The sequence below is a fragment of the Loxodonta africana genome, chromosome 6, assembly GCF_030014295.1.
Source record: "Loxodonta africana isolate mLoxAfr1 chromosome 6, mLoxAfr1.hap2, whole genome shotgun sequence".
Classification (NCBI taxonomy): Eukaryota; Metazoa; Chordata; class Mammalia; order Proboscidea; family Elephantidae; genus Loxodonta; species Loxodonta africana.
In genome coordinates this window covers 76,822,187-76,846,604 of record NC_087347.1, presented here as the reverse complement: position 1 = coordinate 76,846,604, position 24,418 = coordinate 76,822,187, and the positions used below count along the sequence as shown (strand labels likewise).

The 24,418-nt window shown below is 36.2% G+C and overlaps 1 protein-coding gene across 6 annotated transcripts in view; it reads left to right on the top strand.

The window, feature by feature from the left end:
• UBR3 (ubiquitin protein ligase E3 component n-recognin 3) overlaps positions 1–24,418 on the top strand; it is a 234,014-nt gene that overhangs the window by 68,635 nt on the left and 140,961 nt on the right. For all 6 annotated transcript variants that reach the window (XR_010322292.1, XM_064287015.1, XM_064287016.1 and 3 more), the window contains exons 7-11: positions 5,163–5,293; positions 6,394–6,622; positions 13,377–13,556; positions 14,128–14,261; positions 20,847–20,933. Coding sequence is in view for 5 of the 6 variants with exons in the window: in XM_064287015.1 (XP_064143085.1) it covers positions 5,163–5,293; positions 6,394–6,622; positions 13,377–13,556; positions 14,128–14,261; positions 20,847–20,933 (761 nt within the window). In the remaining variant the exon portion in view is untranslated. The remainder of the gene's footprint in view (positions 1–5,162; positions 5,294–6,393; positions 6,623–13,376; positions 13,557–14,127; positions 14,262–20,846; positions 20,934–24,418) is intronic.

Genomic DNA, 24,418 nt, shown 5'->3' with positions numbered 1-24,418 from the left:
TTATTGGACGTTCTGTGTGTGCTAGACATAATGCTAAGCACTTCTAATGCATTGTTTCATTTAATCCTCAAAGTAACCATATGAAGCAGATTTTATTATTGTATCATTTTATGAAAAAGAAAATGGAGGCATGGTAGAGGTCATAGCTGATAAGCAGTAGGTCTTTAATTCAAATCCCAGAGCGTAAGCTGTTAATCACTGTTTTATTGACGCTCATTAAAAGCTTTTCTAGAATACTTGTTATTGGTTTGCACCCTGAGCTTTGGATTTGTGCTGTGGATTTCCAAATCTTACCGTGGCCTATTCGCTGGGTTAGTATGGTCTGTCAGAGAGTCTCCTGAGGTTCAAAGAAGATTCTTATTTCTAGAGCTGATTAAGTACATTTTGTGGAATGTCTAGGACTGCCTGGCAATGTGGAACATGGAGACAATTTCAGTTGCAGATCCATTTTGTAAGTCTGTCTTTGTTACATTTACCTTGCCGCATTTACCTTGTTGGCTGTTAGAACAAAGGGTATGAATTTGATCTGTGATCCAGGATGCACGTATGGATCCATGTTCCTGTTCTTCCTGGCTCAGCGGAGAACCTGGGATACCTGAAGGGAATTAGAAATCCATATGGCTACTTGGTCCTTTGACATACCAGAATTGTCCATTGAGTCCTTGAGAGACATCTGAATTGGAGCAGATTGTTAGGCATATACTTGAATTTAGGCTTTAGGGATGCCCAGAAAATACCCTTTATAGTGTAAGAGATCATTGCTTTCTTTAGACTGGGCAAACTCTGGCTAAAGATATTTTTGTGCAATTGAAGTTTGTTTTCTTTTATACCTGAATTTTTTCACCCATGGGACTGGATTAAGTGCTTTCTTTTCATTCCTCCGGTGGTTAAATGGAACAGAGATTTAAGACTTTGATCAGTTATTGTTTATGATTTAAGTATGTACATAGAAGAAATGGCTTTTTGAATTAGTAGAACCCAGGAGTTTTCGAAAAGTGGCTTGCTTTTGAAGATATCTGAAGTTCAGGGAGTAGTTTAGCTTTTGTAAGAATTGTGTTCCATAGTTTGAAATAGAGCCGAAAAAATAAAATGTGTGATGATAGACAAGAGACCAGGCACTGTGCAGAATAAGCACATTATTGTGTATCCTCAAAACCTAAATTTTAAAGATAACCCCGGAGGGTTAAGTAATATGGCTAAAATTATTTAGCTAGTGGGTTCTAGAGCCTGGACTCTGCTGTCCTAGCACCTTTGTCTTAGGCATGGATTTATGCCGTATATTGTGTCTTCAAAAATTTCTTTTTACAATTGGCTTAAGGTAGTTTTGACGTTGTTAAAAGTCATGTCAATTTAATCAAGATTTTAAAGGTAAACAGTCACACATAATTAATAGAAGCATTTCTAACCACATTTCCATAACTAGCCGTGTGTTTTCAATATCTTGGGAGACTGACTTCACCATTTTTAGGAGCAGTAATGAAGCAATTGCTGGTTTTTGTTTGACTAAAGAGTTGAACAGAAGTTTTCAGAGGGTGGCTTGTGAAGACAAAGTAAAGTATTGTAATGACATGTGCAAAGACCTGGAGGTGGAAAACCAAAAGAACATGCTCTGCATTTCTCAAGCTGAAAAAACTGAAGAAAAAATTCAAGCCTTGAGTTGCAATATTGAAGGATTCTATGGGGAAAATATTAAACGACTCAGGAAGCGTCAAAAGAAGATGAAAGAAATACACAGAGTCGCTATACCAAAAAGAATTGGTCGACGTTCAGCTGTTTTAGGTGGTACCGTATGAGCAGGAACCAATGGTACTGAAGGAAGAAATCCAAACTGCTCTGAAGGCATTGGTGAAAAACAAGGCTCCAGGAATTGATGGAATACCAATCAAGATGTTTCAGCAAATGGATGCAGAGCTGGAAGTACTCACTCATCTATGCCAAGAAACTTGGAAGACAGCTACCTGGCCAACTGACTGGAAGAGATCCATATTTATGCCTATTCCCAAGAAAGGTGATACCACCAAATGCAGAAATTATTGAACAATGACACTGATATCACACATGTAAAATTTTGCTGAAGATCATTCAAAAGCGGCAACAACAGTATATCGACAAGGAACTGTCAGAAATTCAAGCCGGATTCAGAAGAAGATGTGGAACCAGGGATATCATTGCTGATGTCAGATGGATCCTGGCTGAAAGCAGAGAATGCCAGAAAGATGTTTACTTGTGTTTTATTGACTATGCGAAAGCATTCGACTGTGTGGATCATAACAAATTATGGATAACATTGCGAAGAATGGAATTCCAGAACATTTAATTGTGCTCATGAGGAACCTGTACATAGATCAAGAGGCAGTTGTTCAAACAGAACAAGGGGATACTGATTGGTTTAAAGTCAGGAAAGATGTACGTCAGGGTTGGATCCTTTCACCATACCTATTCAGTCTGTATGCTGAGCAAATAATCTGAGAAGCTGAGCTATATGAAGAAGAATGTGGGACATCAGGATTGGAGGAAGACTCATTAACAGCCTGTGTTATGCAGATGACACAACCTTGCTTGCTGAAAGTGAAGAGGACTTGAAACAATTACTGATGAAAACCAAAGACCACAGCTTCAGTATGGATTACACCTCAATGTAAAGAAAAAAACCCTCACAACTGGACCAGTAAGGACCAATATGATAAATGAGGAAAAGATTGAAGTCGTCAAGGATTTCATTTTACTTGGATCTGCAATCAACGCTCATGGAAGCGGTAGTCAAGAAATCAAAAGACTCATTGGATTGGGCAAATTTGCTGCAAAAGACCTCTTTAAAGTGTTGCAAAGCAGAGATGTCACCTTGAAGACTAAGATGCGCCTGACCCAAGCCATGGTGTTTTCAGTGGCTTCCTATGCATGTGAAAGCTGGATGATGAATAAGGAAGACTGAAGAATTGATGCCTTTGAATTGTGCTGTTGGAGAAGAATATTGAATATACCATGGACGGCTAAGAGAATGAACAAATCTGTCTTGGAAGAAGTACAGCCAGAGTGCTTCTTAGAAGCAAGGATGGCGAGACTACGTCTCATATACTTTGGACATGTTATCAGGAGGGATCAGTCTCTGGAGAAGGACATCATGCTTGGTAGAGGGTCAGCGAAAAAGAGGAAGACCCTTAGTGAGATGTGTTGACACAGTGGCTGCAACAATGGGCTTAAGCATAACAACGATTGTGAGGATGGTGCAGGACTGGACAGTGTTTTGTTCAGTTGTATATAGGGTAGCTATGAGTTGGAGCCAACTCGATGGCACCTAACAACAATAACAAAGATAAAGTAGAAATCTATATAACTGCAAGTATTCTCATTTTAGTAGAAACGACAGATTTTTTGGTGCATTATGATTGCTTTATTTATTTAAAACAAAATTAATGTATCTTTCCTTTTAAATGCTTTTCATATAACAGCAATTATGGTAGCTTCAGGCTTGTCACCTCCACCTGTCAGTTTGTCATACTGTGGGGGCCTGCATGTTGCTATGATGCTGGAAGTTATGCCACTGGTAATACAAATACCAGCAGGTCATCATTGTAGACAGGTTTCCACAAACCTTCCAGACTAAGATGAGGAAGAAGGACCTGGTGATCTATTTCTGAAATAAATGAGCTGTTGAAAACCTTATGAATAACAGCAGAATATTGTCCGCTGCAGTGCTGGAAGATGAGTCCCTCAGTTTAGGAGGCACTGAAAATACAACTGAGGAAGAGCGGCCTCCCCAAAGTAGAGTTGAAAAAAAGATCCCTTTAAAAGCTAAAAAAGCAAAGATGTCATTTTGATAACTAAGGTCTGCGTGTCCCAAGCCATGGTATTTTCAGTTGCCTCATATGGATGTGAAAGCTGGACAGTGAAAAAAGAAGACTGAAGAAAAAGTGATGCATTTGAATTATGGTGGTGTTGAAGACTATCGAATATACCGTGGACTGCCAGAAGAACAAACACGTCTGTCTTGGAAGGAGTACAGCCAGAATGCTCCTTAGAAGCAAATGTGACAAGACTTTTTCTTGCTTACTTTGGACATGTGATCAAGAGGGACCAATTCCTGGAGGACATCATGCTTAGTAAAGTAGAGGGTCAGTGAAAAAAAGGAAGACCCTCAAGGAGAAGGATTGACGCAGTAGCTGCTTAAGTAGTGCCACTGAGTTAGCCCATTCACTGCTGACACTTGCAAACCTGTTCCTGTCGAGTTGATTCCGACTCATAGCAACCCTAGAAGAATGGATGATCCAAAACAGCAGCTCAAGATCATTTGACATCTTGGCAAAAATTTATAGTCACAATTACCTAGTTCATTTTTAGGAGCCTCCCTTCCCCCCCTCAAAAAAACAAACAAACAAACAAAAAAACTATCTGTAATCAGTGCTAGAAAGAGACAGTCAGAGTATTCAAAGCATTCAGTTTATCATACACTTTTTGAGACCCTTCTGTTAACTAGGTGTAGCAAGGATGGAGAAATTACCAACAAGACAGTTTAGCCCTTAAGGGGTGTTGGGTGGCCTTAGTAATAGGCTTTCCAGTAGCTAATGCTATCTTTCTTTGAATACATTTACTCACAAAGGGCACGCATTTTCCCCTTTGCTCCATGCATGAAAAGGGCATTTTGAGTCCATTGTACGTATATCTAACACTCTTTATGTTTTTTGATTATTTGCTTGCCAGAAAAAGTAAACCCCCTATGTACTAGAAAAAGCAATGTATTAATTATTTTCTCTAGTGAAATTAGTATCTCACTTATGAAGAATAGTGTTTTTTGTTTTTTTTTTTTGCTTAAAGTACTCAGCTGCTAATGGAAAGGTCAGCAGTTGGAACCTGCAGCTGCTCCATAGGAGGAAGATGTGGCATTCTGCTTCTGTAAAGATACATAGCCTTGGAAACCCTATGGAGCATTTCTGCTCTGTCCTATACAGTCACTATGAGTCGGAATTGACTCCATGGCATTGGGTTTGGTTTTTTTTTTTTTTTAATTTTAAAAATATATATAATTTTATTAATTTCATTGTTCTTGAGAATATACACAGCAAAATATATACATGCATTATTGAAAAACAAACTCGTTATAATGAAGCTTAAATGAGATGAGTAATGGAAATAATTAGATGATGTATTTTCTTTTTTTAATGCAGATCAGTCCATAATGGATGTTTTGAAACATAAAAGTTTCCTAGAAGAACTATTGTTTTGGACTATAAAGTATGAATTTCCCCAGAAGATGGTAACTTTCTTACTCAACATGCTTCCAGATCAAGAGTATAAGGTATCTAAATTTTATCCTTTTTTCCCTGAACTGTGATCCTCTTTCTTTGTCTTTTCATTACTAATTCTTTTTTGATATTTTTTTTAGCTGCGGCTTATAGCTCTGAGAGCTGATATAATAATATGGAAAGGGGTTAATGTCCTCTGTTCCCCACACAGGATTTGCATAAAAAGCACCGTATGGTATCTCTGAGGCAAAGTGGCATTACTGAGCATAATTCCAAAGAGTTGCTTTCTGCATGTAACTTAGTCTGAAGAAGATACTGGGGGATAAACATTAAAAACGCAATTGCACAAATAAATAAATATGTAGTTACAAATGTTTTAAGTCCTCTGAAGGAGAAGTACAGGGTGCTGTGAGAATGTTTAACAGGGGGAACTGAGTTTAGATTGTGGGGTTAGGCATTTCAAAAGCATGGAGTTAGTAGCTGTTGGCCACATTATTGACACATATACAGATATACATAGATGAAGTCTCCAGTCCTGGAAGGCCTGGACCCACCTATCACCACAATATCATTATGGTGAAGTGATGCAGTTCAATGCATAAGAAGAAAATAAAACATGCTGTAATTCTTTCAATGGTATAGTTAGTAAAGCCTCTTGAGGAGTGATGCTTTAATAGTGCCATTGATTTGTGTCTCATTATATCTGCTATAAAAATAGAGAAAATATACATGTTACACAGAAAGGAAATAGAATATAAATATAAGAGCCTTTAATTCATTTGTGTTTAGTTATATTAAATCCTCAGTGATCATTTTAGCTGAGAACAAAGACACATACTTTGACATTAATAAATTGACATATTTGTGAGCAAAGTGAAAATTTATATTCTTAAATCATGGTATTGTAATTGCTTTAAAATTTTGATAATTAAAAATGCCTATTAATTTTTTTAACCATCAAAGAACTTTGCTAATGTTCCTTAAAATTGAAAATATAACTTAAGAAATTATATTATCATCATTGAAATTATGTTTTCAATTACCTTGGACATCATCATAAGCTAACAATAGGTTTCAAATGTTAATATATTAGAAAATGTTTTATGCAATTCAAAAGTAAACATTTTTTTTCTCCTATTTAAAAAATTTCCAGGTTGCTTTTACAAAAACTTTTGTTCAGCATTATGCTTTCATTATGAAAACACTGAAGAAAAGTCATGAATCAGACACAATGTCTAACAGAATTGTGCATATTAGCGTTCAGTTGTTCAGCAATGAGGAGCTAGCCAGACAGGTAACAGAAGAATGTCAGCTGCTGGATATTATGGTCACTGTATTACTATACATGATGGAAAGTTGCCTTATTAAAAGTGAACTACAAGGTAAACTCAGAATTATTTTGACTAGTTCTATTATTAATATACTTAGTGTAACTAGCCTTAAAAACTCCTTATATGCTTAAAAAATTTAAATATTAAAAAGTAATACATCTTTGTTAAAGAAATTTTGGAAAATTTGCAGCAAAGTTTAAAGAAACAGTTAAAATCACCTTAAGTTTTGTCATTCACAGATAACTGCTGTTAGTTAACATTTTGGGGTTTTTCTTTTTTTATTTGTGTGAGTATGAGTATATTTATAGACAAAAATACATGTATTTTTTGATTAACCAAAGTGTTACCACAATATATGTGTCAAGAAGATGTCAAAAGATTGCTAGTTTTAATGCTGTTTGACAATACCATAATTTATTTAACCATTTCCTTATTAGAAGTGTTCCTATTTTCTATAATAAATTTGTTACTGCCAACCTTAGACATTTTTATGTGCTTATATTTATATATTTTATAATTTAAAAGTTGGAGTAAGTCTTGAGTTAACTGTATTCTCCTGATATCTTTAATTTTCTTCTTTTGTGCGTACTACGTAATTGATACTCCCCAACCTGCCATAATATATCTGGGACTTCTTCCCAGTCTTATTTCTCTGTGGTCTTTATTTTAGCTTCACCTCCCCTTCATAATTTATATTATTTGAGTATTTGTTATATTTTTGGGTTTGTTATATTTTAGACAGTGTATTAAGTATACTTCATATGTTGTCTCAATTAAGCATCTCAACAACTCTCTTAGGTTGGCATTATTATTATTATCATCCCCACTTGAAAGATGAATAAGTTGAGGCTTAGAGAAGTTAAGTCATTTGCTCGTGATTACATAGCTTGTAAATGCCAGAGCCAGGAAAGACTTCATGTCTCCTGATGTCAGAACTTTTGATTCTCAATCAGGACACAGCCAAGCTCATATTATTGGGACTGTGCCCTCACTTGTTGGCATCTGGGGCTAAACTTTAAAAAAAAAAAAAAAAAAAGACTTTACATGGAATATTAGGACCTTTCTATTTTCTGTGGAAGAAAAATCCAATATTTGAGACTTGCCTTGTTCTACTGTTGCTGCCTTGTCCATATCAGCTCCTACTTTCTCTTTATATGGATAATCTGTCTCTTCTCAGACATGACACTATATCCTGAAAATTGATATATTCACTGCAGAGCAAATGCCTTATATATAACAATAGCTAATTATGATAGCTACCTTTTTTTTTCTAATTTCATTGTGTTTTAGGTGAAAGTTTACAGTGCAGATTAGTTTCTCATTCAAAAATTTATGCACAAATTGTTTTTTGTGACATTGGTTGCAATTCTCACAGTGTGTCAGCCCTCTCCTTCTTTCGCTTTACACCCCAGGTTCTCCATGTCCATTCATCCAGTTTTCCTGTCCCTTCCTGCCTTCTTGGCTTTGCTTTTGGGCAGGTGTTGCCTATTTGGTCTCATATACTTGATTGAACTAAGAAGCATGTTCCTCACATGTGTTAGTTTGTTCTATAGGCCTGTCTAGTCTTTGGCTAAAAGGTGTACTTTGGGAGTGACTTCAGTTCTGAGTTAGTAGGATGTCCGGGGACCATAGTCTTAGTGGTTCCTCCGGTTTCTGTCAGACCAGTAAATCTGATCTATTTTTTGTGAATTTGAATTTTGTTCTACATTTTTCTCCTGCTCTGTCCCTCTATTGTGATCCCTGTCAGAGCAGTTGGTGGCAGTAGCCAGGCATCATCTACTTCTTCTGAGTTCAGGCTGGTAGAGGCTATGGTTCTTGTGGTTTGTTAGTCCTTTGGAGTAATATTTTCCTTGTGTCTTTGGTTTTCTTCATTCTTCTTTGCTTTGAACATGATGGGACCAATGGATGTATTTTAGATGGCTGCTCGCAATCTTTTAAGACTCCCAGATGCTACTCACCGAAGTAGAATGTAGAACATTTTCTTTATGAAATGTGTTATGCCAATTGACCTATGTATCCCCTGAAACCATGGTTTCCAGGCCTTGGCCCCAGTAATTCGGTCCCTCAAGGTGTTTGTATGTATCCAGGAAGCTTCTATGACTTTGCCTTGGTCAAGTTGTCCTGACTTACCCTATATTGTGTGTTGTCTTTCTGTTCACCAAAGTTACCACTTGTCTCCTATCTAGTTGGTGATTTCCCCTCCCAACCCTCCCCTTGCTCATAACCATCAAAGATTGTTTTTTTTCTGTGTGTGATCCTTTTCCTGGGTTTTTATAATAGTGGTCTCATACAGGAACCCTGGTGGCACAGTGGTTAAGAGCTCGGCTGCTAACTAAAAGATCAGCAGTTCGAATCTACCAGCCACTCCTTGGAAACCCTATGGGGAAGGTCTACCCTGTCCTATAGGGTTGCTACGAGTCAGAATTGACTTGATGGCAACAGGTTTTTTTTTTTTGGTCTTATACAATATTTGTCCTTTTGTGATTGATTTATTTCCCTCAGCATAATGCCCTCGAGATTCATCCATGTTGTTAGATGTTTCACAGATTCATCATTGTTCTTTGTCATTCCATAGTATTTCATTATGTATATACCATTTGTGACGGCACTGTTTTTTTTTTTTTTTATATACTATTTATCAGTTCATCTGTTGTTGGGCACTTAGATTGTTTTCATCTTTTGCTATTGTGAATAATGCTGCAGTGAACATGGGTGTGCACATGTTTATTAGTGCCACAGTTCTTGTTTCTCTAGGATATATTCCTAGGAGTGGGATTGCTGGATCATATGGGATTTCTATTTATAGCTTTTTAAACCAAAAAACCAAACCCATCGCTGTTGACTCGCTTCCGACTCATAGCAACCCTGTAGGACAGAGTAGAACTGCCCGAAGGCGTGCCTGTTGGATTCCAATTGCCAACCTTTGGTTAGCAGCCATAGCTCTTAACCACTATGCTACAAGGGTTTCCGTAGCTTTTTAAGGGGGAGCCATATCATTTTACGTAGTGCTTGTACCATTTTATGTCCCACCAGCAGAGCGTAGGAGTTCCAACTGAAAATGTTGGAGAGTTCACAACCTCTCCAACATTTGTTATTTTCTGATGTTTTGATTAGTGCCAGTAATGTCGGAGTGAGATGGCATCTCATTGTAGTTTATATTTGCATTTCTCTAATGGTTCATGATCTTGAGCATTTCCTCATGTGCCTGTTAGCTACCTCAGTGTCTTCTTTGGGGAAGCATCTGCTCATATCCTTTGCCCATTTTTAAATTGGTTATTTGTCTTTTTGTTGTAGAGGTATTGAAGTAGTCTATAGATTTTAGAGATTAGACCCTTGTTGGATATGTTGTAGCCAAAATTTTTTTTCCTAGTCCGTAGGTTGTCTCTTTACTCTTTTGATGTAGCTACCATCTTTTGCATACTCATTATATGCCAGACTCTTAGTACTTTGTATGCATTATCTCATTTAACCTTTAATAATCCTATGAAGTAGATGTTGTCATCTCTGTTTTATAAGTGTGGCAGCTGTGGGTTAGGGAGTTGAAATCAGTGGTCTATGATCTTATAACTATAAGTGGTAAGGCTAGGTGTCTGACTTCAGAGCTTATCCTTTTACCTGTTATGTGACTATGCCTTTGCATCATAGGTATGGTAGAAGCATAACGCATTATCTACATTAAACAGTATACCTCTTTACTTTTTTAAAGGAAAATTAAAAACTTCTTTTTGTATTATAGTTTTTCTATTTTTGTGTAAGATGACCTTTTTCCCCTCAGAGATGTAGCTGTAAATATATTGCTTTTTCTTTTTCTCTTGAAATAATACATTACCATTCAGCCATGTCAATGATGTTCTCCTATAGAATTATATATTTAGAGAAGGACTTTTCTCAACAGTAGTGTTGTTTGTTAATTTATAAACTAGAAAATTTTATTTAGAAGTGTCTTCTCTTTTGAAAAGAAGCTGGAGTCTGTTCTTTTGACTAAGTGGTTTAGCTGTGCTTATTATATATGGTCTGTATTTAGTCTTCAAGGAAGAATGTTGGGGGAAAAAGATGTGTATGAGTCTCCCTCCCATTTTTTCTATAGCTAGCTTTACAGAATTAAAAAAAAATTATTGTGGTGAAACATGACAAAATATTTGCCATTTTAACTTTTTTTTTTTTAATTGTGGCTAATTATTTAATGAAACGTTTGCCATTTCAACCACTTTTAGGTGTCCAATTCAGTGACATTAATTGCATTCACCATATTATGCAACTATAAGCACTATCCATTTACAAAGTTTTTCGTTAGCCTTAGCAGAAACTCAGTGCCCCTTAAGCAATAACTCACTCTTCTTCCCTCCCCTTCCTGGTTAAAAAAAACCCAAACCATTGCCGTTGCGTCAGTTCTGACTCATAGTGGTCCATGTGTTACAGAGTAGAACTGCGCTCCACAGGGTTTTCTTAACTGTAATCTTTATGGAAGCGATTGCCAGGCCTTTCTTTTGAGGTACTGCTGGGGGGGATGTGTTGAACTGCCAAGCTTCCAGCTAGTAATTGAGTGCAAACTCTGTGTGCCACTCAGGGACTCTCTTCTGTCACACCTAGGATTAAATCAGTGATTCTGGGCATTCTCTTCACATGAACTCCAAACTCCTTAAGCTGATATAAGGCCCTCTAACCTCATCTCTGCTGCTCATCCTGTGCATTCTTTGTCCCAGTGGTTCTGATCTTCAGTTATTTCCTGCTCCCTCTACCTAGAACACCATTGCCCCCTCCCCCTATGGTTTACCTGACTAATCCTGATCCCTGCTTCATTCTGTAGATTTCGGTTTAAATATCATTTCCTCAAAAGAGTCTCTTCCTGAATTCTAGACTAGCTAATTTGTTCTTATGGCTCCTTGTACTTTTCCTATTGGAGACCTTATGATACTTTGTCCTTCTTAGATGTTAATCTTAGTGGAGAGAGAGACCTTATAAATCTTAATTTATTTACCACTCTGTTCTCAGAGTTTAATGAAATAACTGGCCCTCAGTTGGTGGTTAATAAATATTTGTTGATCAGTGAATCTTATTTAACACTGAATCATTGCTCTCTAAATCTGTAATGAAGAATGTACAATTTGGATGAAAATAGAAGTCCTAATCATTCTATTTTACTCAAGGTTCCAAGGCATTTTTCACAAGAACACTAGTATTTAAAGCAGTGTTAGGAAAATAGTGAATTTAATTATATTCTGTTGATTCATCCTCTGGTTTCAATTAACTGGAACAGTGATTCTCAACATTTTTTTTTCCTATAACCCCAACATCTCTAAGCACTGTTCTGTCAGTTACCAGTGGCTCACCAGTTCATAATGGTAGTAATTGCTTTTCAGGTGTGGACAGTTTGTAAACCCCTCCTTCCCCCATACTCCATCATAGCTTTATCCTCTCCCATCCCATTGTTCTGAAAGAGAGCATACTTATCTATCGTGGGTCCCGTATTTATATATTGTTCAGTGATGAGCTGGGTAAAGTAATTCCATGGACTGAAACCTAAATTATCCAATTTTAATATATGAAAATTAAGAAGTACAGTAGAAGCCCTCCTCACTGATGACTTTAACAGATAGGTGGTTAGTTGAAAAAGTTGGTTAAAATGAGTAGTCATTAAAAAAATGATATGTAGTACCTTAAACATTGTATTTTAACTTAAAACAGAGAACTGCATGTTCATTCTCCAGTCTTAATTTTTGGTAAAGCATTTTTAGAGTATGGTTTCCTTGACTGGAGTACTCCATTATCTTATATATACACCACATCTGGAAAGCATCGTCTATGAATTCTTGTTTCAGTTTCTTTAGAGTGAGAACATAAAGGTCTTTGTGAGGCAGTTCTGAGTGTAAAATCTTTCTAGGCTTTTATATTTTTTCTCTTCCAAGATTTTTTAAGGCACTTTTATTGTCTCAGAAGCATTTCATCCAACTTTTATAATATTTGTACATTCATATTTCATCAGTTTATATACTTTTAATTTAAATTTTATCATTAGAGTAAAAAGAACAATTGGCATGAAGAAAAACAAAAGCTGGCTCTGGGCAGCCGTATAAATCCTCAGCTTGGGTACTAAAGAATAGACTACTAGCTTTAAACACTCCATGTGTTATGGGTATTAGTATGGTTTACAGTGGGAGTAGAGGATTTGTTAGTCCAGTGAATCACTGAAGCTGGAAAAGGTTAAGAGAGACAATGTATATATAACAATAATTTTTATCAGTAAAAATCTTTATAAGCCTAATACTCCCCCCAACAATATATTTAAACTTTTAATATTTTTTAAGACTTAAGATATTTATGTTTTTGTTCTTTCATCATACCGTGTTTGCTAAAAAATTATATCCACATATTCTTTGAGTAGAAGAAAGCAATTAAATATATATAGCTATAATTGATGGATAAGATAAAATGGGATTAACCTAGGAATAAAAATATTCTGTTGATTGAAACTGAAAATGTTGTGTTTTGTCTTTAGAAACAAGAAAATAATAAGGTTTTGTAAAACAGCTAGCTCAGTTTTTGTCTTGTAGCATGTTGGTAAATGCTTAATGTTAACATTATCTCATTCAGTTCTTTTCAGATTTGTGTGTGCGTGTGTTTTCATTTTATAGCTGAGGAAGTAGATTTAGAGAGTCTAAGTAACATGCATATGACCATATAGCCCTTAAATGGCAGGTTGGGGTTTGAACTTAGGTGTCTTTGATTCTAAATGTAGCATTGGTAAACTTTTTTTTTTTTTTTTTAAATATCTTACTTATTTTTGGAATGTGTGTGCCTTTTTTAGATGAAGAAAATAGTTTACATGTGGTAGTGAACTGTGGAGAAGCATTACTGAAGAATAACACTTACTGGCCTCTCGTTAGTGATTTTATTAATATTCTTTCTCATCAAAGTGTGGCTAAGAGATTTCTGGAGGACCATGGTTTGTTAGTTACGTGGATGAACTTTGTGTCTTTCTTTCAAGGTATGAATTTTAATTTTATATTAATTCTTTTGGTTTACAAAGTGCCTAATTCTAAACTACTAAATATGAATTAAAATGCAGTAGCACATCTTTCAGGTTACACACTCATTGTCTCATTTTAATTAACTGATATTTTTAAGTACTTTAATAATGTCTTTATGAAAACATACTAGATAGGAAAAATGTTAAATTATTAAAAAGGAAAACAACAGAGAATTTTTTTTTAGCATTTTAAACCATTAATTTAGAAATGTCTGTTCTCCAAGATTCATAACACTTTCATAAAAATTTCAACTTCCATCGATTAAAATTGTTTTAACTTTCTGAAGAAATTTAATTATATTATGTAAGTAAGAAACAATTCATAAGTGTTTCTGAGAAAACCTAGTTTTTAATGCATTCTCAAAGTTAGATTATTTCATTGTTAATAATTTACTTATTTCTGTATGTATTATTCATGCCGTTTGTGTGCATTAAAATGTGTTTGGTGCTGGAAGGTATTTTACTTGATTTTTAATGAGAATATTTACTTCCATCTAGCAAGATTTATGTCTGCTTTAATTTTTGCAAGGTATGAACTTAAACAAGCGAGAGCTAAATGAGCATGTGGAATTTGAGTCTCAGACCTACTATGCTGCCTTCGCTGCTGAACTTGAGGCCTGTGCACAGCCAATGTGGGGGCTCTTATCACATTGTAAAGTTAGGGTATGTTGAACATAGTTTTGTTAACTTCTGTGATTATTTCTAAAATGATTATTATTAAAAAATTTTGTGAAAACATTGATTTATTTACATGTATATAATAATGTGCAATGTTTAATCTTATTTCAAATTGCTTTTAGCTCTGTGAAGGCTGGCCTGAGACAGTCATTATTATTCTTAGCCAGATTAGACTTCATTTATGTTATCACATTTTTCCACCCTGCCTCTATTGCAAGATAGCCTTTGGAACTTCATAAGTCTCCCCATTTATCTTTATTGTTTCTTCTTACCTATTATCAGTTGGTTAGTGCTTCTTGCCTTTCAAGGGGTGATAATGAACCTCAGTAAAGTTTATACTTGAGATTCCATGTACAAAATTAGTACAAATTTCACTCAGTTTCCAGTTATTTATAAGAAGGTCCTAAGACCAGCATAGCAACAGCATAAATCCTTATAATTAGATAAGAAAATGCTCACTTGTAATTGCATGTATTTATGTCTTGATTAAGTACTTGGCTGCGAACCCAAAGGTCAGCGGTTCCAACCTACCAGCTGCTCCGTGGGAGAAAGATGTGGCAGTCTGCTTCTGTAAAAATTTACAGCCTTGGAAACCCTATGGGTCGGTTCTACTCTGTCCTATAGGGTCATTATGAGTCAGAATCCACTCGATGGCAACAGGTTTTTATACAAATACATATTTTGCTTTTGCATTATAAAGCCTTGGTTTGATGGGTCTCTGGAAACCTTGAGCAACCCAGAAAAACGGAATCCCTTGATCCTACTAAACTGAAGACTTAACTAAGATTTTGTTATATGCATTCCATGATGTCCAGCCTGCTAGCCTGTGCTAGTAAGCATCTGTGACAACTTTTTACAGTGGAAAGATTTTGAAGACCTAGGTTCTAGTCTTGATTCTGCCCTTTCTTGTGTGACTTGGTCAAGTGATTTAAAACTATTTGAACTTGTGAGTCTGTTTCCTTATCCTATTAGGAACAAAACGAAACAAAATGGAAATGGAAGGACAGCAAAGCATGCCCTTCCTCGCAGGGTTATTGTGAGACTGTGTTCCATCTACCCTTTAAGTGTATGTGTTTCTTTAAGCAGATTTGTATTTTCTTCCATCACTTCAGCTATTCTCTAAATGCAGATGACTCACAAATTTATTACTCTCTTTTTTTAACCTATAGGGTCGCTATAGTCGGCTATGAGTCGGAATCCACTCGATGGCACTGGTTTTTTTTTTTTTTTTTTAGCCCAGGTTCAAATTTCCAACAGCTCTTGTTATCCGTGTGGATATCCTTGTAGGTTCATGAATTTTATCAGGTGCCTAACTATTTTATCATTTGTCATACTGCATTTCCTTTTGGGTCTTTTATTTAATTTAATGGTATCTTAAGTGATGCAGTTGCCCAATCTAGAAACCTTGGAGGCATTTTATCCTCTTACTGTACTAGCTGTGTTCAGCTTGTAATCAGATAACCATGAATTCTCACTTCCATCCCAGAATTATCTCTTTTTCTTTCCTCTGTCTGATTTATTTCTTTATATGTTTAAGGTATGGGTTGTTAAGGTAATTTCTTAACTGGTTTTCTTGGCTTTAGACTCTTCCTACTCTAATTTATCCCAATACTAAAGTTACTTTTCTAAAGTTTGTGCATATCTCTCCTTTGTTTAAATATCATTAAGGTTGTCGTCTGTCTACAGGATAATGTCTGTATTTCCTGTAGAGACATATAAAATCATCCACAATCTACCCTCAATTTGTCTTTAATAATCTCATAATTCATCTTCCTATACTCCCTCTACCTTTATACCTTCATTTAACTGATAATCACTCGCCAACATTCAGTGTCCTTTCTGGATTCCTGTCCTTTTCTTCAAGCTATTCCCTTTCGTGGCATGTGCTTTCACTCTTTCTCTTCTTAGACCAGTGCTTCTCTTGCATCAGATCATCGAGAAGTTTAAAAAATACAGATGCATAAGCCCCAATGTCAGAAATTTTGATTCTTTTCACATGCAATAGGATCTGGGTAGTGATTCTGAGCAGAGATGAGAACCACTAATGTAGGCTTTTCAAAATTCTCCTCATAAGACTCAGCTGATGTATAATCAGCTCATTGGAATTCCTCCAGTTAAATTTGTGATTCTGCTCTCAGTATTTGCATAATACTTTGTTTAATCTCCACAGTACCATTTATGAAGAAAACATTATGTAACTTGCAGTTTACTTGTTCGTTCATTAAAAAAAAATGATGAATGCTCTTCTATTCCAGACACTGTGTATTTGTTTGGGTTTTTGGTGATGAACCAAACAGGTGCGATTCTTGCTTTCATGGAGCAGTTTAATAAGAGAGATAGACATTAAGTAAGTAAATGTATAGATTTACTTTACAAGGTTTTGTAAGTTCTCTGAGGGAAAATAACAGGTTGCTGTGAGAGAGAATAACCAATGTGCGAATGGATTAGATCTAAGGATCAGAGAAGGCCTTTCTGAAGAAAGGATATGAAAGAACCAGCTATATGAAGAATAAAAATGGCAGTAGTGGTAGTGGGGGCAGGAGGGAAGTAGAATGTAATTGCTTACTCCAGTAGGAAAGCCTTACTACTTTTAAGGAATTTGTGACTGGAGTCAGAGAGTGGAGCAAGATGAAGTTGGAGAGATAGGCACTGGTCAGACTATGCAGCTCCTTGAGATCATGTTAAGGAGTTTTTAGATTAATTTTAAGGGGAAGCCAGTGAAGATTTTAAAGCAAGGATTTTATGTGGTCAGATTTACATTTAAAAGATCATTCCAGTTGCTAGTGAAGACTGGATTGGAAATGGAGTATGGAGCAGCAAGCCTAGAAACAAATGGGCCAGTTATGTATTCAGTATATATTTGGGATATTGGAGATGTATTTTGGAGGTGGAATCAACAGGCTTATTAGTGATGGATTATATGTTATTGATGAGGGAGCAAGAGACGTTTGGGTAACTGTATAGAGGTAATATTTACAGAGATGATAAAGACTAGTAGAAAGCAGGTTTTAGAATGATCAAGTTTGAGATGCCTGTGCAACATCCAAGTGGAAATGGTAAATAGGCAGTTGGAGATATGAGTCTTACGCTCAAAAGAGAAGTCTGGAGTAAGGACATAAATTCTAGGCCCTTTGGCATATAAATCGTATTTAAAGCCAGGGAACAGAATGTGATCAAGTATGGAGAGAAGAGAAGTTAACTCTGAAGAAAGAACTTTAACATTTAGAGATTAGGGAAAGGGAGAGGAGAAAAACTGGAAGAATGTGCTGTCGTATAATCCAAAATTGACTATGATTCAAGAAGGAGAATTGATATGAAAAGAACAATACTTTGGGAAAATTATTCTGATAACTATGTTTAGAATGAATTTCAGTTATGAGTATGGGTTATGTTTATCATTGTAATAATGAGAAATTCTTGTTTCTAGGCAGTATTGTATTTCTCAGCTTCTAAGGCCAGGATTGCAATGTGTTATGGTTTTTTTAACCTAGTTTTTAACCTAGTAAGTGAAGAGAGCAGAGAGAAAATAGGCTCATATTGGCCTGGGAGTATATGAAAGGGTAGTTTTTCAGTTAAAGGAACGTCTAGAGTCTTTGGATAGTGCAAATGGTTAACATGCTTGGCTGCTAACCGAAAGGTTGTGGGTTTGAGTCCATCCAGAGGCACCTCAAAAGAAGGATCTGGCGATCTACTCCTGGAAAATCAGCCATTGAAAACCGTATGAAGCACTTGGGGGTCTCTATTAGTCAGAATCAACTGATTTGTAGTTCCTAAGTAAAACGTTCACTTGATGAGCACCTACATTATGGCAGACATTGTACTAGGCTCTTTACATATATTATCTCATCTAATCCTCATATCATCTCTTAGAAAGTAGATAGTATCATCCCTGCTTTTAGAGGTTAAGTAACTTGCCCAAGTTCACACAACTACAGGGGAAGGCTGACTAATTAATCCATCTGATTTCACAGCTGGTGCTCTTTACTACCTTGTTATATTGTCTATTAAGCAAGAATGTCCAGAGCTGTTTATCAGGAGTGCTGTCAGGTTTTAGAAATGTAAACTAGAGAAAGACTATTATTTCAAGTAAAATATTTTCTCTCTGTATTTTCTAAATATAAAATTAAAGTATTAAGCAATATAAAAGGGAACTTAATCTTTTTTCCATTTTTTTTTTTGTGCTTTAGATGAAGGTTTACAGAACAAACTAGCTTCTCATTGAACAGTTAGTACACATATTGTTTTATGATATTGGTTAACAACCCCACAGCATGTCAACACTCTCCCTTCTTGACCTTGGGTTCAAATAACTTTCTTACCTGTCAAGTTCCTTTTTATATTGCTTAATACTTTAGTTTCATATTTTATAGTTGGGAATATAACTTTATAGGATTACCTTCAATGTTATTTGGTTCCTGCAAATATTAAAGGCTAGTTACAAAAGTAATCCTAGACTAATAACAGGTTGGTTGGTTAAAGAGCACATTTCTGACATTTTATTTTTGCTTTCTGAAGGCAATAATTAAGTTGCAAAGTCACCATCTGGTGATAATTTAAAGTTATTGGAGACTTGGTAAAAGTTGAGTCTGGCCATGACTCCTTTTTTGGAGTTCTTGTTAAGCATAGTCCTAGAATATTTTATGTACATTATCTTTGCTTCTTCATAACAGTACTAGAACTAGGTAGTATTATGCCTACTTTTACACATGGAGACTGAGACTCAGAATATGTAACTAACTTGCTTTGGGTCACAGAACTAATTAGGAGTAAGTCAGCATGCATACTGATTTTGGATGGAGGTTATAGTGGTGGGGAAAGAGGAGAGAGCTGGAGAGATGATCTGAACATGATTCTTAAATATGCTGCATTTAGGAAATGGAATTAAGTGGTCACCTTTTTTAAAGACTTTTGATGTCCACAGTCAAATCATTGTTCTGAAGGGTTGTATTGTAAATGGAATCGTTTTCTTAATTTCATTTTCAGATTGTTCATTGCTAGTGTATATAAATACAGCCGATTTTGTATATTGATCTTGTATCCTGCAGCCTTGCTGAACTCGTTTATTAGCTCTAATAATTTTTTGTGTGAATTCTTTAGAATTTTCTGTATGAAAGAGCATATCATCTGTGAATAGATATGGTTTTATTTTCTTCATTCTAATCTGGATGCTTTTGATGTCTTTTTCTTGCCTAATTGCTTCCAGTACATTGTTGAATAGAATTGGTGAGAGCGGGCATCCTTGTCTTTTTCCTAATCGTAGGTGAAAAGCTTTTTTAGTTTTTCACCATTAAATATGATCATAGCTGTGAGTTTTTAATAGGTGCCAATTATCAGGTTGTGGAAGATCCCTTTGATTCCTAGTTTGAGTGTTTTTATCATGAAAGGTGTTAGATTTTGCCAAATACTTTTTCTGCATCTGTTGAAACAATCATGTGTTTTTTCCTCCTTTATTCTGTTAATATGGTGCATTGCATTGATAGATTTTCATCCTCAAAATGTCTTTTGTCCCAAAAGGGACTGGCACATTAACATTTTAAGCTAGTATGGTGAGTACCACCTGCATAACTACTTTTACTGGGAAAAGGACCCAACTTCTTACCAGGTGACTAGGGGTATTTTTTGGCTTGTAGCAGTAGGGCAGGCCTTATGGAAGCTTGCCACTAGCCCCTGTCTCAGGGCTGCATTGGTTTCTCCCTCTTCTCCCTGTCTCTCTGTACTGTAACAAGGAGCTCAGATGTCAGTCAGGGGAGCAACGCATTTTCTCACTCACGTAGAGCTGCTCATTCTGATGGACCTCCCCATAGGCCAGTGCAGCCTCTTTGCCCAAACCGCTGGCTTACTGTTTCACCCATCTGCTCCCCTCTTGGAGTTGTGGGCAGAGATTAGGGGTGAGGACAGTCAGTCAGATGGGAAGCCTCATTGTCACATGTTTTATTTTTATATTTTTGGTGGAGGCCCTTTGCTGAATATGGTTTATAATGCAATAGAGGAATCCTTTTTCCCCTCCTCTCTGGCAGCCTAATGAGCCTTGGCTGAAGTTTAAGGATTGAGGGCTTTGTAACCATCTGTTTCATCCTCTGAGGGGGATTAGAAGGGTAAGTTGAAGACCAGCTGAATGTGAAATATGAGGACCAGCTTCAGCTAATAGCTGCCTGATGGTCACATTCAGGTACTTATGAAGGTTCTTGCCTGCTGACCAAGAGGTTTGCCTGAATTTTTAATGCTCTTGAGGTATTTTGCAGTGGAACCTGATTTACAGCTCATAAATCTATTTCAGTTTTCACCAATTTTCAGGAACTTATTATATAAAAGGTAACATATGAGTTCCTCAAGTATCACAATTGTCAGAGGTTATCACACGGTGTTACAATTAGTCTGTGAAGGGAAGATTTTTTGAAATGGCAAATATAGAAGTTATCTGGAAAGTTCATATATTTTACCATTATATAACACACACACATACACACACACACACACTGTGTATATGCTTTATTCTTATGTAATACATATAATCTGAAGTTAAAAATATATGTTTATAGATTATAAAATTTATATATTTCATTATTCTAGGAAACTCAAGAATATACCCGAAATGTTGTTAGATATTGCCTTGAAGCTCTTCAAGACTGGTTTGATGCTATTAACTTTGTAGATGAGGTATGTATATTTTTTGATATATGTAAAAGTATGTAAGAAAAAAGTGTTAGATCTCATTTAGTATTGAAATTAATGAATGGGAGAAGGGAAAGAAGAATGTACGTATAATTAGGCTTTAAAAAAGAAGGGGAAAGGGGAGACTAGTTCCTTGACATTTAGAAAATTCCACAGCATAATACCATACCTGCTTATTTCCTAGAGAAGAAGGGCATACTTTCTTGTTCGGCTGTTAAATGTATATATATGTCTCAATATTTCTCAGGAATGAAAATTAGTTTCATTTGAAGAGGAAAAAATGACAGTGCAAATGTGAATAGAATGGGGAGAGTAATGGAAAGCTTATCATAGCTTTTCTCCTTGGGTATGAAAAGATGGACTTGAACAAAGGTGATTGTTATTAATACTGAACTGAGAAGAGTTGGCATGCTGTTGTTAGGTGCCATTGAGGTGGTTCCAACTCATAGTGACCCCATGTACAATAAAACAAAACAAACACTGCCTGGTCTTAAACCATCCTCACAGTCATTGTTACGCTTGAGCCCGTTGTTGCAACCACTGTGTCAGTCCATCTCCTTGAGGGTCTCCCTTTTTTTCATTGACCCTCTAGTTTACGAAGCATGATGTCCTTCTCCAGGGACTGGTCTCTCCTGATAACATGTCCAAAGTATGTGGGACAAAGTCTCACCATCCTTGCCTCTAAGGAGCATTCTGGCTGTACTTATTCCAAAACAGATTTGTTCTTTGGCCGTTTGTGGTGTATTCATTATTCTTCATCACACCATAATTGAAAGGTGTCAGTTTTTCTTTGGTCTTCCTTATTTGTTGTCCAGCTTTCACGTGTGTATAAGGCAGTTGAAAATACCATGACTTGGGTCAGGTGCACCTTAGTCCTCAAAGTGACATCTTTGTTTTTTAACACTTTAAAGAGGTCTTTTGCAGCAGATTTGCTCAGTTCAGTGCGTCGTTTGACTTCCTGACTGCTGTTTCCATGGGTGTTGATTGTAGATGCAAGTAAAATGAAATCCTTGACAACTTCAGTCTTTTCTGTGTTTATCACGATGTTGCTTATTGTTCCGGTTGTGAGGATTTTTGTTTTCTTGATGTTGAGATGTAATCTATGCTGAAGGCCGTAGTCTTTGATCTTCGTAAGTGCTTCAAGTCCTCTTCACTTTTAGCAAGCAAGGTTGTGTCATCTGCATATCACAGTTTGTTAATGAATTTTCTTCCAATCCTGATGCCCCATTCTTCTTCATGTAGTCCAGCTTCTCGGATTATTTGCTCAACATACAGATCGAATAGGTATGGTGAAATGATATAACACTGACGCACACCTTTCCTGACTTTAAACCACCCAGTATCCCTTTGTTCTGTTTGAACGACTGCCACTTGATCTATACACAGGTCCCTCATGAGCACAATTAAGTATTCTGGAATTCCCATTCTTTGCAATGTTATCCATAATTTGTTATGATCCACGCAGTCGAATGCCTCTGCATAGTCAATGAAACACAGGGAAACATCTTTCTAGTATTTTGTGCTTTCAGCCAAGATCCATATGACATCAGCAGTGATATCCCTCCATCCTCTTCTGAATCTGGCTTAAATCTCTGGCAGTTTCCTGTTGATGTACTGCTGCAGCTGCTTTTGAATAATCTTCAGCAAAATTTTGCTTGTGTGTGATATTAATGATATTGTTCTATAATTTCTGCATTCTGTTGAATTGCCTTGTAGAGTTGGCATAGAATGTGCTGTATATGAATTGAAAAAAGGATTGCTTTTTTTCTTTTTTTATTGTGCTTTAAGTGAAAGGGATTGCTTTTAATTAGCTAGCCAAATTTACCATCAGGAGCACTTTTTTATTCCACTTATGAAGTGCCATATGTGCAGAAGGAAGACTATGTTTCAGACAGCCCTATTGTCTCACTCCTCATCTTGATTTCTGAACCCTGGGCAGATAGAACTCCTGGTATCTTTTTTCCCCATTGGGGTACTTTTGTATGTTTCTTTTCTTGTTTTTTAAGTTTGGAACAATCACAAACTTACTGAAAAGTTGGAAGCAGAGTACAAAGAAGTTTTTATCCTAAATCAGTTGTGGATTTGATGCTCCATTACCCCTAAATACTTTAGCCTGTATTACTTACAAACAGGAACAGTATTCTACATGATCAAAATACAACTATAAGCATTAGGAAATTTGCATTAGTATATTATTACAACCTAATTGCTAGACCATGGAGCTGTGGTGGCGAAGTGGTGAAGCGCTCAGGCTGCTAACCAAACGGTTGACAGTTTGAATCCACCAGTTGCTCCTTGGAAACTCTATGGAGCAGTTCTACTGTGTCCTATAGGATCGCTATGAGTTGGAATCGACTTGAGGGTATGCAACAAGAACAACAATTGCTAGACCTCATTCTTGTCTTACCAGTTGTCCAGTGATGCCGTTTATAGCCAAAGGATCCAGTTCAGAATCACGTGTTTCATTTAGTCTCCTTCTGGAACATTTTCTTAGTCTTCCCCTGCCTTTCAGGATGGTGACATTTTTTAAGAATATAGGTCATTTATTTAGTAGAATGTGCCTCAGTTTGGGTTTCTCATATGATTACATTCAAATCATGCATCTTTGGCAGGAATATCAAAAAAGTGACACTACAGTCTTTTCATTATATCTTACCTGGTGGTTGTCCTATTACCGATGATGTTTCCTTCGATCTCTTGATTAGTTAGGGTGGTGTCTGCCAGACTTCTTCACCATAAAGTTACTATTTTCTCCATTGTAATTAATATAATTAATCTAATTTCTCATCAGATTTTCAGTTAATTTGTTTATTTTATTTATAAGGATTTAGTTTCTATATTAATCAATGGGTTATAATCTGTTACTAAATTATTACTGATGCTCAAATTGTTAATTGCTTAAAGTGAAAGCTCCTCTAAGCTAGCTTTTATATCCTTTAAACTTGCCCATCATTCTTTGACCAGTTCCTTGCTTTCTGGTCCAACAAGATGTTTCAGGCTCACCTTATATTTTCCCTACTCCATTCCTGGAATCAAGTATTTCTTCAAGGATCTCTGGTTGCTTTTAGTGGAGAACAGCATTTGTAAAGAAAGATCTGGGTGATAGGTCTGCTCATTGCTATTGGGGTGTCACTGATCCTAGACACTCTTAATGAACAGAGCTATGGAATATATATATGTGTGTATGTATGTATACCATGGGAGAAAGATGTGGCAGTCTGCTTCCGTAAAGATTACAGCCCTGTAAACACTGTGGAGCAGTTTTGCTCTGTCCTATAGGGTTGCGATGAGTTGGAATCTACTGGACAGCAGTGGGTTTGGTTTTGGTGTTTGGCATATGTATACACACACACATTTACAGCTGCATTTATTTCCATATGTGTTTATATACGTTGAAAGTAGGAGATCACACTGGGTTTTTTTTTTTTTTAATTTTACTGTATTTTAGGTGAAAGATTACAGTATGGATT